The sequence below is a fragment of the Antedon mediterranea genome, chromosome 10 (genome assembly GCF_964355755.1).
Source record: "Antedon mediterranea chromosome 10, ecAntMedi1.1, whole genome shotgun sequence".
Lineage (NCBI taxonomy): Eukaryota > Metazoa > Echinodermata > Crinoidea > Comatulida > Antedonidae > Antedon > Antedon mediterranea.
In genome coordinates, this window is record NC_092679.1 from 1,734,807 (window position 1) to 1,753,182 (window position 18,376).

An 18,376-nucleotide genomic window follows, 5' to 3' on the forward strand; every position below is an offset into this window, starting at 1 on the left:
ATATACATTTGAAGAAAATAAAATATAACAGTTAGATAAACTCGAGTAATAGTTTATTTCCATTAAGAATGTCTACCAAAATATCTACCGATTAAGTTGATTTAAGTCTTTTTTTAAAAATTAATATTTTTTGGAAACTGAGTCTTTGGTGTTGTCGGTCTCCTAGAATAAGTGTAGGCCTGGGTTTATTATGGCAAGTTGTGTTTATCTTGGATGGGTACCTAGTACTTTAGGGACTCTAATAGAAGAGGTCTTTGATTGGAGGACTATATAGAAGAAGGTCTTTGATTGGAGGACTCTAATAGAGGTCTTTGATTAGAGGACTCTATATTAGAAGGTCTTTGATTGGAGGACTCTAATAGAAGAGGTCTTTGATTGGAGGACTATATAGAAGAATGTCTTTGATTGGAGGACTCTCTAGAATAAGGTCTTTGATTGGAGGACTCTAAAAGAAGAGGTCTTTGATTGGAGGACTCTATAAAAGAAGGTCTTTGATTGGAGGACTCTAATAGAAGAGGTCTTTGATTGGAGGACTATAAAGAAGAAGGTCTTTGATTGGAGGACTCTAATAGAAGAGGTCTTTGATTGGAGGACTATATAGAAGAATGCCTTTGATTGGAGGACTCTCTAGAATAAGGTCTTTGATTGGAGGACTCTATAGAAGAAGGTCTTTGATTGGAGGACTCTATAGAAGAAGGTCTTTGATTTGAGGACTCTATAGAAGAATGTCTTTGATTGGAGGAGATCTGTATTATTCTGCTACAGTTACCCTGTAAAAATTGTATACAACAATCACACAAACAGATATTGTATATCTTGCTCTACACAGTATACCAACATCGCACAACATATAATGTAGGCTTTACGTTAAGCCTATGGTTATAATGTTTGATACACATCTCAACACGAATATTAGTTCCGAACCAGCCACATGGTTGACAATAATAAATAAATTACCTGTTTTAATATCAACACCATGAATGTGCTGCGCTAATGCCAATGATTTATGATCATCTCGATAATACAAGGCAAATATTTAAAACAAATCGGACAATCACATTAATAAAATGTAAAGACGATTCGTACCTAGTCCATCTCACCGACCAGTGGCGTAACGTAGAGACCTGAGGCCCCTGGTATTGGAACCCTAAGTGGTTTTCCAAAGTTGGAGGCCTCGGACGTTTTTAGCCTTTTTTAGCCCCATAGGCGCCCCTGGGATAAGCCAGTGAACTCTCAGCCGTTACGCCACTGTTACCGGCCTGTTTAGTTCGGCATATATTCGATACGATTTAACTATTTTACCTATAATTATTGATAATGAAGTAAAGTATTCCAATCTATATTCCAAGCAAAAATAATATTTACTGCATATTTAAGACTAAGCTTGGATATGTACTTATGTCTACATTCACTATACTTAGTCTAGCCGCAACAATCTTAAAAATGAACACATCATATGAATGTGTTCCATAGGATCTTTGTACCATGGACCATGGTTGCACAGGAATGATAACGAAAATCGCCTATAATTTGGCACGATTACTATTATTTTAAGATATTTTACATCATAGCATGAAAAATATAAAAGATCCAAAAATATATTACACACCGAATCTACAATATTATAACAAATATCTAATATAAAAAAATCTTTATATCATATTAAAACATTAAAAATATAATGCTCGTTTTTTTACAATCAATTATATACAGTATTTTGAATGTTTCTCCCTAAAGATCAAGTAACCCGTCTTGACTACCGCGCCTTGAAGCTAAGAACGTCGCCTCACTGTCTCTTCTCAGACTGTAGTAACCAACTTCCCCTTCCTTCGGTAAGTCCAGAAAAGCTCCGTCACTACCCCGTCTAAGTACATCCAGTAACCCAGCTTCGCTACCTCGTCGAATATCCTATAAAATAACAGTGAAAGGTAAAACGTAATTCGCGATTAAAAAGTCGTGAATTATTCATTAGATGTCATGAATTATTCATTAGATACCATGACTTATTCATTAGATATCACAAAATTAAACTTCAAGACAGGACCACAGATTTTCTTTTACCTGATTGTGTTCTCCTGTATAAAGACGTTGTTAAAAAAATAAATTATTATTTATGAAGATTAATAATAACAACACAGCAGCTACAACACTTGCCTTAGTAATTTGATCATATGTCGATGTATTGTCGTAATTTATTTGTGTCGTTCGTACATATACATCGTACTGACGTTTTGTTTTTGGTCGAATTACTTTTACGTATAGCACTACAATAGCTGCAATGAGGATAACCGCTAAGACAGCCATACCAACAGCGACCCCTATCTTTGATGACCCTTTTTGAATTTCTATGAAAAAAACAAACAATTTGCATATTACGTTGACTATGTTGTTGTAAATATTTGTTGTTCGTGAGACAGCAGGGAAATTAAGCATTTACAGTAAGTAAAAATGTATTTTAAGGTTCTTGTTTAGCGTTACGGCGCCCAAATCCATGATATTTTAAGCTGCTTTTTGTTTAGTGAAATACATGTTTTTTAAAGTCTTATAAATACAATTGAGAGTCTTGCAATTAAGTACGGCTTTTACTAAAGATGTAGGCTGGCTGGTACATTCGTATCAATGTAAAGGCCTTGCTTACTTGAGTATTTTGGGGCCGAATAAGTATACGCAGACAGGGAGCTTTTCTTCAGACAACAAGACAATGTGAAAATTAGTTGTTGGGGTAAAGCACATTATATACCTGGCATAGTTGCATTTAAATCCTTGGTCTTTTCGGCAATAATTTTCGATCGAACTTCACGAGTTAAAGTACCGTTATCCCACAGGCCTACGAGTTGTATTCTGTAAGTCTGTGAGGGTGTTAGACTGCGTAGAACGTACGATAACGAAGACTTCTCCACCCTTTTGCTTTTTATCTTGTTTGGTTCTTCTTCTTTACCGTATGTTAGTCGCCATCCAATAAGGTCAACGTTGATAGCTTGTGGTAAGGATTCCCATTTTAATGTAATGCTGTTTGTATCTATTGATAGCGCGTTTATGTCGATGGGTTCCCCTGGATACGGATCGGCTGGTAAAGCAAACAAAAACTTCAAATTAATTCACAAAAAAAGTTATTTTTATATTTGTGCACATCATTTTAACCACGTGACTTCAATTCCGTCCCGAAACTCCACCCATCCATGAGGATGGATGTCATCGCAACGACGTACGCGAAGCGCGCTATTAAACGAATCACAGTCAGTTTGGATGATCTGACAGATTACGTCACGTGTACGTCATTGCTTTAGCTACAAAGCATGTTCTTTGAAGTAGGCGTATTTTGTTACTGGTTGCATTCCAGGTGTACTAGCATTTAGACTAAACAAATTGCATTCCTAAAATCGTAGGCGGACATGATGCTGCTAATTACTATCAAATTTGTTAGACTGTTTATTTTTTTGATTATTTTATCATTTATTCGAGACGGCATGCTTTTTCATTGATGTGTCAAAAGAGATATTTTAAGATCACGTACGTTATAAACATCAATATTTATGAGTTCAAAATAAAGTTTTAATGACCCGTGGTGAAACTCTATACCGTACTTTCGTTTTTGGCCTACGTACGTTGTAAATTATCCTACTACTTTATAAGCCTCAAAAAGTACACTATAAATAGTTGTAATAAATTAAACAGTTCGTAAACTCCCGTGCTTTACCTGGAACCCAAAGTGTATCGATTTCGACTTTGTTCGTCTGTAGTTCAAGTGCGATTCCCGGTTCATGTACCTCACCTAAAATGACCACCAACTGTACAATATAGCTCCTAGACGGCTTCAAATTCACCAAAATGTACTTGGTCAACTCGGGTCTGAACTCTATTGAACTATTCCACATTCTGACGTCATAACCTAATTCGCGGTACTTTAGGCGGAATAACGAGATGAATTGGCGTTGCAAATCCGTCAGCATCGGCCACGTAATCACTGCTTTCGTAGCGCTTATATCGTGCGCGTCTATCTCAATAATGAAGCTGGATAGTGGTAAAGGTAGAGACGGAAGTGGCATGTGTGTTGGCGGTTTTTCTACAAAGAAACAAAAACACAAATTTAATTTTAATAAATTTTACAATTTTTCCAAACGATGATTATAATAAGGGAAATTCATGTTTTTTCGTCTTGATTTCTGTTACAAATATTTTATTTAGGTACAATTAACCAGATATTAAATTTAAAATTCATGCCTGTACCTGAGCTTTAAGCTGTCTACACTATGAAACTTAAATGTGACAAAATTGTGATGTTCCCATATATGGACATGATAATGTCATATCACTACCATATTTAAACTTCAATACCATATTTGGGCACATCACACTTTTTTGTCAAACTAGTTTGATTGTGTAGACAGAGATTTAGTTAATAACCTACAATCATTTGTGATATTCATAAATAAAACAGCAAAATAGCAAATTAGCATGTCACCTATGAGGTACGTGAAACAGAAGCGAAACGTAAGGATGTATACACAACGCAAGTAACAAATCACAAACACGATTCCGATCTGTCGTTTCTGATTGGTCGAATTACTTGCGTTGTGATTGCGTTGTACACAAACCAAAATATATTACCTTCATAACAAACCCATTCTTTACAACACGTATCAGGAACACTTATTCGTACAGGATATTTGCAATCGTAACCCGGTGCTTTTTGCGTTGCATTCATGCACATATTGCGACATTTGACCTGACCACTATTGCACACGCAGCGTACGTCACATCCGTAACGCCATTCCATTCCGTCTTCATAAATTGTGCCGTTTTGCCTACAATCACCACCTGTATAGTATAGAATAATACACGGTAGTTTACTATATTATGTTTACATATTCAGTTATATAATCAATCTATAGTATATGGCCAAGTAAAGAGAAAGTATCACCTACGTTTAGGAGGAAGGCACACCCACGTTGGGCAATGGTTGGGGCAGGTAAAGAGAGAGTATCACCTACGTTTAGGAAGGCACACCTACGTTGGGCAATGGTTGGGGCAGGTAAAGAGAAAGTATCACCTACGTTTAGGAAGGCACACCTACGTTGGGCAACGGTTGGGGCAGGTAAAGAGAAAGTATCACCTACGTTTAGCAAGGCACACCCACGTTGGGCAATGGTTGGGGCAGGTAAAGAGAAAGTATCAACTACGTTTAGGAAGGCGCACACACGTTGGGCAATGGTTGGGACAAGTAAAGAGAAAGTATCACCTACGTTTAGGAAGGCACACCCACGTTGGGCAATGATTGGGGCAAGTAAAGAGAAAGTATCACCTACGTTTAGGAAGGCACACCCACGTTGAGCAATGGTTGGGGCAAGTAAAAAGAAAGTATCACCTACGTTTAGGAAGGCACACCCACGTTGAGCAATGGTTGGGGCAAGTAAAGAGAAAGTCTCACCTACGTTTAGAAAGGCACACCCACGTTGGGCAATGGTTGGGGCAAGTAAATAGAAAGTATCAACTACGTTTAGGAAGGCACACCTACGTTGGGCAATGGTTGGGGCAAGTAAAGAGAAAGTATCACCTACGTTTAGGAAGGCACACCCACGTTGGGCAATGGTTGGGGCAAGTAAATAGAAAGTATCAACTACGTTTAGGAAGGCACACCTACGTTGGGCAATGGTTGGGGCAAGTAAAGAGAAAGTATCACCTACGTTTAGGAAGGCACACCAACGTTGGGCAATGGTTGGGGCAAGTAAAGAGAAAGTATAACCTACGTTTTGGAAGGCACACCCATGTTGGGCAACATTGGCCCGCCTCTGTTTGCTGGACAGGGTGGGGACAATCTTCGGACGGCTGTAAGTCAACCTTCTGACAGCGGGATCTACACACCGTCTGGCCAAACTTGCATTCACACGTCGACTCGCATCCAATGTCAAATGTCTTGTTATGTTCGTAGATTTTTCCTTTGTAGTGACATGGTTGAGCTGTAATAATAACATAGTAGAAATAAGAATATCACCTTGTATCATTTGTTATCTATTTTATCATTTTCCAGTACAGCATTACGTATTTATAATATTTAATTTCTGTAGCTGAATATCCGTAAACTAATACGGTTGACGTAAACACGTACTAAAGTTTGGTTCACACTGGGACGCAACGCAGTGACGCAATTAGTGAGCCGAATGAATTTGACCAATCACGACGCGATGGATCACCCGAATTGTCGTTTGTGATTGGTCAACGTGCTTGCGTTTCACTACCGTTGTTGTGTCCCACTGGGATTGAACCAATGTCACATTTACTTACGTTGTTTTTCATTGGTTCGGATGACAATCGTGTCGGTTGCTGGCAGCGTGTTATGCCATTGAGTCTCGACACTTTCTGGTGGTATAGTAACACGGATCCGTATGTAATACGTTGTCTGACGTCGCAGTTCGCTGATTTGTACGATTGTGTGACCGACGAGTCGGAGACCTGGAGGAGCAGCATCCTTTGAAATAAACCAATAGTTTGGTTGATGGTTATGACATTTTTTCTGAATCAAACATGTTCCCAATATAGACAAAATCTTATTATGATAAATCTTGTTATTAACATAACTTTGTACATGCTTATAAGTAGACCTACCTGTCGGTATATTAACCAATTCTTAAAATCATCCGTTTCAGATTGGTTAGTATAATAGATGTGGTACCCATCTAAAATATCGCGAAGTTCCGAATTTGTCGGCGGAGCGAATCCTATTGTTATGGCTGACGAATTAATTGCGTAAACTGTTACGTCTTGTACGGCGTTTGGACTAGCTGAAATTTAAATAAACATATATTCATGTGATGGCTTTTGATCGTAATGTCTCGGTACTATGGGTTGAAACAAACAGTAAAACGTACAGTAAAAACATTGTAAATAAATATTAATACCTCTTTTAGCAAGACTATTACAAAAGTTTACTAGTAAACTCGGAGTTTGAAAACTAAAGTGTGTAGAGTGTAAAGTGCAAATATGTTTTTGCAGTCAAATGGTCTGAACTTCTGCTCGAGTTTGAAAGTTATTGTAGAGCTTACATGATGCATGCTGGGAAATAAAATTACAAGGATTTCCCATCAATATTTAATAACAAACTTACGTATATCTGGATCATTACAAGCAACGACTTGACAACAATCAGTGTCTTTCACCTTAGCGATGACTGGTGCTGGACAAAGTGGTGTAGGAATCGGCTTTTCGAGTTTATCACACAAGGGCATACACGTTACTTCACCAGTGGTACAATGACAACGGCTATCGCAGCCTTCATCGATCCATTCACCGTCAGTTAGTGTTATGGTACCAGTTAAGCCTGGATAGGTACATGTTTTAGGTTCTGAAACGAGAGGTATAGATTCATTTTGTATACCTACTTTAAACAGAAACATTTCTGGTACGTATTTAATGCTGTTTATGTGCACCATACACAATGCATGGAATGTCTTACCCACATCCACGCATTCCCATTGCATACAACATTCGCCGGGAATTCTGACTTTCTTCGGGTTAGGACAATCGGCAGTCGGGTGCCTAACAGTATGTGAGCAGCGTGGGTAACATGTGATGTAGCCGCTCATACACTGACACCGCATTGAGCAATCCACATCAAAGAACTCTTCTTCTGCGTAAGCATTTCCATTCATCTCACAATAACCAGCTAAAAAGAGAACACGAAGAATCTAGAAAATGACCCCTAAAGACGAATGTTATCGGTGTCATGTCTATCTGTCAGTCGGTCAGTGTGTCAATCCGTCATCTAACGTAAATTGGCCGGGAAGCAAGCTTCATTGCAGATCATTGCAATGATTGGTTTACTTACGTGGTGGAGGGCATGACCAGTAAGGACAGCATTCACCTTCCGGTGGGTCATTTAGTTTCGGACTGGGGCATGTCTCTGGGTCTGGTAACATGGTCCCTGGATCTAGGCATCTTGGAGTGCATGTTTCTTGTCCATCATCACAATAGCAGACTTCGTCACAATCGTAGTAGTACGTTTGACCGTGTTTATGGTGAAAACCATCTCGGTTGCAATTAACTGGGATATGAAATTGAAGGGTGTTAACATTTGTATTTATAATGATCGTTGTACTTTAAATGGTTAAGAAGTGTCTCCCATGATTTCTCATTGTAGAAACACGTGGCAATGGTATTTTGTAGTTATGTTTAATACCAGGACACAAATATGTAAATTTATAGGTCTGTTTCGACACGGCCTACTGTATTTATAGGTGCAATATATGAAATGATAATGTGTGGTATCTTACGTGGTTCCGCCTCTATGACTTCATCTCCACCACCTTCACACACAATAATAACACAGCACTCCGGGTCGTCTGGGTGAGGTGCTTCATAGCAACTCTTAGAGCTATCCAGTACCAAATCAGGGGTTGGAGGGCAGGCTCTAGGCCTACACAGCCAAGAGCCTAGCAGACAATCACAGACGGCGTCACAACTCTGCTTTATTGTTCTACCTTCATCGTAATGTTTATCGTTGTGCTCACAACCTCCCAGTGGTGCTGTAAAATTAAAGTCAAGCTATCAACACCCACTGCATCTAAAAATGGCTTACTCATAAATAAATGCTAATTAAACATTCTACCCCGAGAAATAATAGAATGCTAGTATATTTATGCTTAATTTTCTCGTTAAATAAGATCATAGTTATCTTGACTATCGGAAAGCTTTAAATTGTTGCAAAATTTTAATTTCGTCATATTTATCTCAATAACTTGGTTCATTCGAATGTCAATTGAATAAAAGCATATAGGATAAAATAGGAACACCTATACATTGTTGTGGCATTTTTTATTTAACTTTACCACTATTCCTTTCAAATAAAATGGCATTATAATCATTATTGTTACATGTTTCTAAGATCGTTCAAAATCTTAATTTCATATTAATGTCAGTCGCTCAAACTAAATTGAATTTTCCAATAAATTATTTGGAATTAGGCCTACAATAACATTAGTTGTTTGGTATCCGTGGATACGTATAATATTAACACTTTTTACGCAAATATTCGACAATGTAATTTTGTATCAAACATTCTCCGTTTAACAATACATTCAGATGCGAGTGGTAACTTACCCGGAGCGCCCGCTCTATGTGCAGCTATTTCCGTTGACGGTCCTTCCAACACTACGTCACCTTTTTCTCTACGATACGTAACTTTGAAGAAATATACCTCATCAGTCTTCAGCCCTTTTACGGACACATAAGTACCTTTCTTAACCTAAAAAAAAAAAAATTTTAAGCAATATGAACATTTCGAAAATATTTTTCTAATTTAAAAACAAATTAGTAAGTTACTGCAAAAGATTGATTCATTCTTAGTTATCTAAATTTATACTTTCTTCGTTTTGTACCAAAAAAGTGTCGATATATATAATATTTTCTCAGATAGGTTAAAATTATAGAGAACGTTGGTTCGGACAGGTGGTGGCCAGGTGACGAGCATACCTCAACTACTTGAACATATGCTAAGCTTATGACCTCTCGGTAAAAATAGTTTATTTACTTTACGTAGTTACATCTCTGCTGGGTTACTGGTATAATTACGAATATGAATAACTGAGATGAGAGAAAGTATTCGTTATGTCTATAAATAGAGCATATTTGGCAATGACAACACGCTCCTCAGCGTGGTACCCACGATCGATTGTTATGCCATCTAAGCACATATTTTATGGAAACTAACCTAAATATAGAAGTTTTTTTATTCTCATCAATAATAATTCATTGCTTATAAAGAATTATTTAATGAGAAATATGGGTTTTTTTTTATTTTTTGTCTCTGGAAGATGTATGAAGAATGAACATGTTTGGCCTTGTCAATACTTCAAGAATTGTGTATATACTTCTATTAAAGCTCTGTCAAAACTATCAAACTAGTTTGACAAAAATGTGTGATGTGCCCAAATATGGTAGTGACATGCCCAAATATGCTAGTGATATGCCCAAATATGGTAGTGATATGACAGCATCATGTCTATATATGGGCACATGATATTTGTTGTCACGTAAAGTTTGACTGTAGACGGAGCTTCAGAATGTTTTGTATTTCAGAGACTGGAACAAAATGATTTTGAACGTTTCGTTTCGTTTGTATCCATATGACCAATCCGCCCCTCCCCACCTAACTAAGCCCCATACCGACAAAATGCAGAAATTTATTTGTATTTTTGCGTTTGAATCTATATCTTAAAACTAATCTGAATAGAAATGTAACTGAGTTCATGGCACCATAAAGTTACATTTTAAAATGAATTTTAAACCGCAGCAGTGTCTAGGCTAACGTACATAATATAATATATTGAATTCAATTTCTGCTTGTCTAGGAGGACCAGTGGGTGTCAAGGAGAATATAAAATCAAATTATGAACGGCAGCTCAAGAATTCCGTTCGGATGCAGTCACATCAACAGGTAAGGAAGGATACATCGTCGTCTATACACTTTTTATATTTAAAAATAATTTCGAAATACTATGTATAGGCCTTACGTTGTAAGTGTCCCGAATGTCTCGCATTTAATAATGTTTAGAAAAATCTATATCATTTCCACATCTTAATGAATTAAGATCCATAAAACCAAACTTATGTATTTTAATTGGATAAAACTGTTATACGTACTTTTACTTGACCAATCCAATTTGACATTTCTTTTTTATATGCTTCTTTACCTTCAGTGTAGTAAACTAAATAATATGCATTAGAATTCTTTGGCTTAAAGTTATCCCATCGTAAATTAATAGAGGTCGCTGTTCCGCTAATTACCTGAAGGTTGTATTTACCTGCAAAACAAAACAATGAATACATCTGAAATAACGACAGTAAAATGGGATAATGAACAAAAATTGAGGTTCGTTATTGTTAGGAGTGGTCGAATGAGATTGAGGACAGTGTGCTGACCGTTACGTATTCTGCTGACCGTTACGTATTCTGCTGACCATTCGGATTATAATATTGATGTAACCGGGTTCTCATTTATACACCTGGGTGGGAGAGGCAAATGTAGGTAAAATGCTTAAGGATACAAGCAATGCGGATAGGGTTCGATTCGAACCACGACATCAAGATCGGTAATCCAGCGTCAAACGCACTGCGCCACGCGGATTGAGAGATTATAATTTAAAATAAGATAATAAGCAATGTATAAATGTAAATTTACATTTCTTTTTGTGGAAAATGAAGGATGTTTTAAATTGAACATTGTTCTAAAAAACATTCTTTGCCAAAACTGTACATTTAGACTTTCGGCAATCTTAAAAGTATGTAAACAATGCTGGCATAGTTGATATATTACCTTCTTGCATACTGTTTTGGAACCTCCGCTTAACATGACTATGTGATATGTTAACAGTGAAGGAATGTGCAGATATATATAGCAAATTGTTATGGAATCCCAGATAATTTGCTCATTTTATACTACAGAGGTCTTTGTATGTTGGTCTAGTGAGCTTAGAGAGATCGAATATACTTATTTTGCGATATATTGTATTCTTGGCCTAATCGTACAAGTCCCAAGAAAAACCAGTTCAAAACAACATAAGATGTTCTACATAAGCCCACTAGCCCAATAAGAAAAAGCGTACGCCTACATGTGAACCAACGGGGCCTATTGTACACATTAAAAGAAGAAAGTATGTTTCAATATTCTAACTAAAAGTTTCGTAGAATATTTGGCACCATTTTAGATGCAAAGCAATTGAAACAAGTCACTAGGCCTATATTGTTATAATATACTTTGCATTATAAGATGTATAATATTAATTTGTTTTTGGGCGAACATTTCTAACATAACTATATTGGGTGGGTCGTAAAAAATGTTTCAGAGGAGCAGGGCATCCATGACAAGCTAGCCCAGCAATGTCACACCGAGACCTGTACAAAATAACTGACTCAGCGGGTTGCTAGCCATTCTATATGGGAAACGGGTAGGCTGCTATTCTTTCAATATTCCAGGACTGGCTAGGAATTTGGCTGAAGCGAGATTCCACCAGCAAATCATATCTATATCGTCTTTTGGGGGTCGTTTGTGTTTAAATATAGAAATAATTCAAAATTGACGAATTCTATTGATATTTTTCCAAGGTAACTTCAATTCCTTCGCATACTATACTACAATGCCCTCCACGTAGGTAGCATATATACACCTTATTTTTTGTATAAAAATAACTTTATAATCACGGATATTTAACCAGACCCAACATGCGGGGACCGCGGTTCCCATTTGTATGAAGTAAAATTAATATGGGTTGTGTTTATATACCAACACATGGGTTTTGCTGAATATTTTACTGAAAAAAACAGTTTATTACAATGATAACTTAATATACTATCGATCAAAAGAATGTAATAAATAAATAAATAAATAAACAGTAATTTTGATAAATAGTATAGATAATCACCCACTGTTTTAAAGGACAAACTTAATTTGTAGATTATATGTGTCCTGCTTCAGAACTCATGTATTCGTTATAATTTAAGCAGATCCTCTGTAGTTGAACGTTGCTTCTGCTTCAACTGGCATACGTAGGCCTACAACATTATATTTGCGTTGAAATCGGGGTTGAAATTATTGACTCATCCCCTGATCACCTACCTCCACTTTGACGTTGTCTATAAATAGTAACACGCTGTATTGTACGCACATTCATATGGCGTGTGTATTATAGTTCATATATACAATTTGTAGGCCCTATCAGGAAATCAAATTGAAACATATAGTTCCTTAATGTTAATAATAAGCACAATGATGAATGTTATTAATCCAGTTCTTGGCAAGTAATCGGATGTTGATATAAAGTTACAAGAAATTCTTCAAATGAGGTCAAAAAAGTCAACACCAACTATGTAAGACATGTTTAGGCCAGGTGGTGGTTGTCGGGCAGAAGTGCACCTTACTCGAATATAACATGTTACGTCTCACGCGCGCGTTTTTTATTGTCTAAAAATTAACCCAAAAGTACGCCTTTCCTCTTTTTCTATTTTTCAGTAATATATTATTTTTAATTAAACAAACAAGGTCACGTTTTCTAGTTACGTGTCGGTAGTGTTTACAGTAGGCCTACGCATAATGAGATTTAGAAAGTACGTTTATAAATGTGTGACTCTCCCGGAGGAGGAATGGCAGTGAAGAGAGATTCGTCGGCGGCAGGGAGCGATTTTTTCCCGTACGGCAGTTTTCGACGGCAGCGAATTGACATGTAAAGGCTCAGTGGTCGGCAGAGTCGATCAAAACATAGCATTGTAAAACAGAAAACGAATGCTATACTGTATAATATATCCAAAACTAGGAACTATAGTTATAGGTAGCAATTAAAATGCAAAGGTAGAATCTGTAAGAGTACAAGTAACAAGTAGGCTTAATAGTTTGCCAAACTAAACGTGTGAAAATGCCGACAATGTAGGTCTACAGCCATTGCCTGAGAAAATAATAACATTGAACTTTGGCAATAATAATGGGCCGATTCTTATGAAATGAAATGTTTATTTCTCAAAGATGTAAAAGAATTTCAAAGTTGCCTATGTTTACAGTATATTTATTTCGTGGAGGTATTTTATGAATGACAGTGTACTGCAAAGCCATTTTATATTTACCCTACATTCCACAGTACAAGGTGTACCTGTATTTTGAACAATTTTGATTTGGGTTTCGAATCAATGTGTGTGTATCCCATGACCTGCTGACCATAATATGTTTTAACAAAACCAGATCTTTAATTTCGGACACATTTTTGGATACGTGACAACCATGTCACGAATTGCACATATTGTGTCATGTTCTCCTCAATACTAAATATATCACTTTAACAAGGGCCTACATAATTATATTTCTTATTATGTAAGTATTTGTCTTGTGTTTTATTCACATAGGAGAATTGTGTAAGGGTGAAGCCTAGGTGGGAATCGTGATTACGGCCACACATGGATTTAATGGGAGGGGATTGTAGCGGGTTAAATGACGTAATTCTAGAGGCGGAGGAGGATCGAATTATCGCATTGAATCAGGCCTAGATTACTTTATATTTTAATGGCTATTTTTAAATTAATTAAAATTGCAAACGTTGAATGTTGTTTATAGGTCTGATTTCAATACGTATAACTTTAAATTAAATGTTCTGCTTAGCGCAGACAGATTAGAGTTGGTTGTCGCACGATAAACCGGTCATCATTTCTTGACACCTGCATTTATTTTGATAAAAAATGTCGGTATGAAGACCATCAATTACGCATCATGAACATTTGCCTACTGTTCGTTCAATCGCAATTACCTGTAACGAGCGAGTAACGCGAAATATGTGACTTGTCTCGGAAACGACAGATCAACAACAGAAAGGCCACGGTGTTCGTTTCATTCACTCGTCGCAGATTTGCCTCAAGAAATACCAGCGCACAACGCAGTGTTGGAACGGAATATCGCTTACATAAACTCGATGCCCTCTCGTTCGAGAAACTTGTCTGTTAAAGAGACGTTATCCAATTGTTACGTAATGTTATTGTCATCTCGTTAATATTATTAGAAATGTAAACATCCTGATATGATCGATGCGTATTGGTTATAATTCAATGCGTATGCGTATTAAAATTGATATGCGCGTAATAAAACGTCATCGCGATGAAGCATGTTATTCCGGTAGCAGATCACCTTTAAAACATTGCGTGTAACCAGCTCGATAGCGATATCAGGAACAACATTCCCCCTAAATACTTCATTTGAAACTAGGCCTAAAGCATTCGGCAACGTCATTTGTATTCCCTTGCTAATATGAGACATTTTGTAAAACAATAAAAAGTAATATGTGGTATTTGAAACGTTTATCGACAGGATAACATCGAATGAAATGTACAAATGAAATATCATGAACGATATCAAGTATTTGGCACATTATGCAACATATTTTTTGTACAATAACTATGAGGTAGATTATACCGACATAACTATTCGATTGCAATAGGCTATTCAATATTATTTCGGAACAATATGCATACAAAATTCGACATCTATGGCATGACTGTTATTTATCCTATAGACGCATGGGCTTTCTCGTATATATCCATGGGCTTTCTCGTATACGCCCTTGGGATATCTCTCCATTCTAAAGAAATTGATCATTTACTATACACCGGATCTCGTCATACTGTCCGTCCATAGGTACTGTATAACGTCACAAATTTCAAACTGAGTTACAGGAGTCAGTTTCCCGAAAAGTTGACATTTGATCCATGGACAATCACCGTAAGGATACGACTGTATTGAAACATCAACGGCTATTATTTCGGAACTTTAATAGGGAAGATCCTATTGTTTACATGCATTGGAACTTAAAGGGCGTCGATATATCGTTTGTCGTGATATAAGAGATTACTAGCTTTTTGTCTTTATTAAGATCAAAGTTAATGTAGGCAGGTGTTCACCATGGCCACATAAATGAGACGGGATAACAAGTTACGAAATTAAGAAATAAAGAATAGATATTAAGAGAAATGGGAAAGAGTTGACAAAACCTGCCTGTGATAGGGTCAGGGAGGGCTAAAAGTTCGACAATTTGATGACGTAAAAACAAATTGATATGAATTTTAAGGAGTAATTTAGTATGATGATAAAACCGGAAACTGAAGTGAGTGAGCATGCGCTTTGTGCAACTCGTTGGTTGCCATTTAATACAAATATTTCTTTGCAAACTTGGATTTCATTCTTCTTGTAAATATCCTCTCTTGCTGTGCACTTATAACAGTCGTCTGTGCTCAGAACAAAAAGAAACCCTCAACATATTTTGTCAATTATAGGAATGTGTTGAATTTTGAACTTCAGAAGTTACCAACACATATTTGAAAAAAAACGATGTGGTTGTGCCGTAAAGATCTGTGTTATATAAATGAAGAGAAATTGTCGTGCATAGCAAAGAAAATGAAATTAGAGAGATAACCCCATCACACCGGGATGTCTACCCAAAAATTCCACTCTATATTTATGATATTCCGACATATTTGTATTCCCATTTGTATTTTAGGCCCGCAACATTGTAACAATATAGACAAGAAATATTTCTTACAAAAAACGCCGCTCGACTTTTTGACGAAACAGTATTAATTGTTCTTTCTTCATTAGGCTAAATAGGCATACTAATATTTTTTTTTAAATAGTTTTGTCGAGTTAAATTAATTTTAATAAATAATACAAATTCCACGATATTTACAAACTTAAAAACCACAAATATGACCAAAGAGAGAGAAGACTAGAGAAGATAAATACGGTACAATATAATATATTATTATGTATCTGTTTGCCGTATTTTGTTGGTTTCTTTAGTCCTAAATGTTGGTATTTCTATTGACATTCAAGAGGTGTCTATTTCTTATGAAGTGAAATTTCATTCTTCACCTGTTCTCAAGCAGTGCGTTTTTCATAAATTTTTCAGCAATGTCAAAATAAGAAGAAAACGTCTGCCTGGTTGAAATCTATCACTGTAGTAAGTTGATTATTTTACATTGTGTTATTTGTTTATCCGACATGTCCTAACTTTTAAACAGTGAATTGTAGTATTATTATTGCTGCTGCCACACTCGATGGCTAAGAATTTGAGTGATTTTAATAGGACTTGTAAAAACAATAATGATACGTTGTCAAATCTGCTATAGATTCCTAGCATTTTAGTACTGTATTGTTATTCACAAACGTATACAGTTTCAGTTGATCGGTTTTTAGCAACTTTAATAAGGTTTAACTGCAGGTCGATTACAAGCCAAACAAACAATGAACACATTTTGATAACTTCATAGATAAAAGTTACATAACTCGCTCTGTACTCATTAAAACAAATGCGTAAGCGAATGATGTGTGTATAAATAAGTGACCTTTGACATATCGTGCACATTTGAATTTGAATTTTTATTATGGCACGTTTTTGTAACGTCGTAAATATACAGTGTACTGAAACCTGTTTAGGTCGATACTGTGTTGCGTTTGATTTTACTAAAACCCAAGATATCCATCACAAACCAGTACAGTACAGGGTAGGCTACATGCGCCATTATAATCACAGCTCCAAGATGGCGATGACGGCATGGGAGAGCTTTCCAATAATGTTACTATGGTAACGATCAATGGGAGGTAACCAGAAGAAACTGATTGACTTAGTACATTCGAACTATTTCAATCAATCACTGATGTTTGTATAACCTTACTGAACCGTGAGAAATATATGACGTCAGCGAAATAAACAAAAAAAAGTAAAGAAATTTATGAATCGCTTTAAATAGTAATACTGTAGTATACAATTATTATTATTATTTGTGAGTTTGTTTGTCATTGATTTTGTGATGGATATACTTGCTTTTCTCATTTTGTCTATTATGCGGTATGTCTGCTGTCTAGAGGAATCAGAAAATGATTTATTTTAACACCTGTAATATATATACAACTGAGTTTAATATCTTCTAAAGGTTCACCCTTTCTTTTCATTTTTTGTGTATTTCGCATTATCCTTGAATGAACTTTATTACATTGCTTTGTTGATTTGTTTGTGAATCATGATCTACTAGGCTTGCTATAGAAGTTTTTACAGGAAGTAAGCTATACCACCACCGATGTTGATGTTATTACATTAATTGTAGCGTACAGCCTATTAGTATTAAGTATTATTCATTTATTTCCTTTAATTCCGTATATAGTACATCCATAAATACAAAACATACAAAACAAAAAGAGAAGTTAACAATAATCAATAATATTATCTTCCACAAAAACAACCTGAAATATCTATTTGCACCGAGCGTCGCCAGATGCAAGTTGGATTGTGGAAGTAGGCCTACATTACCTATGGTTTATTTTCTTTAGTTTTACTTACCACTACAAGTTGAATTTATACAAGCTAGCCCAAATTCAGCATCACAGGCCTGATGGGGAACGATGCATGACTCTCCCGCTTGCCTAGCACAAATGTTACAACATCCACACGGATCTTCCATCGCATGGGCACAATTGTCGGGCATGCTAGGACACATCCAATTGCAAGTATAATATTCTGCTGGGCAGACATCTGAAGTATAACATAATTCCCCGCATATTAAAATAATAAAACCCGCCAAAATGAAGCTGAGCAAACGATACATGTTTTTTTTTATTTGTTCTGAAATTCGCAGACGACGGAAAGTTACTTACTTCGATTGTTCCACGTCTTAATGACGGAGCTTTGGAGAAATCGGCCACTCAGGAGCAACTTCTGTTGATCCAATATCATGTGACCATTTTCTAACCAATCACAAACCTGTGCGTATCGGTTAGGCTTTCATTAGGTACTCGTTCAGTCTCATTCATTCGTGCCATGTGTCGAAATATCTCCAACTGAGTCAACATGATTGGTATATG

General features: G+C 36.4%; 1 protein-coding gene across 1 annotated transcript; it reads right to left on the reverse strand.

Annotated features, from left to right (window-relative positions):
* Nucleotides 1-36: 36 nt before the first annotated feature.
* Nucleotides 37-18,263, reverse strand: LOC140060894 (uncharacterized). The gene is made up of 16 exons (XM_072107259.1): nt 18,170-18,263; nt 17,856-18,047; nt 10,636-10,796; nt 9,094-9,238; nt 8,268-8,519; nt 7,823-8,038; nt 7,451-7,660; nt 7,103-7,339; nt 6,604-6,779; nt 6,283-6,466; nt 5,748-5,957; nt 4,609-4,818; nt 3,698-4,063; nt 2,741-3,067; nt 2,155-2,345; nt 37-1,908 (listed from the first exon to the last, which is right to left on the reverse strand). The coding sequence occupies exons 1-16, from the start codon at nt 18,246-18,248 to the stop codon at nt 1,732-1,734; spliced, it is 3,333 nt and encodes a 1,110-aa protein (XP_071963360.1). The 5' UTR covers nt 18,249-18,263; the 3' UTR covers nt 37-1,731.
* Between the last annotated feature and the right edge of the window lie 113 nt (nt 18,264-18,376).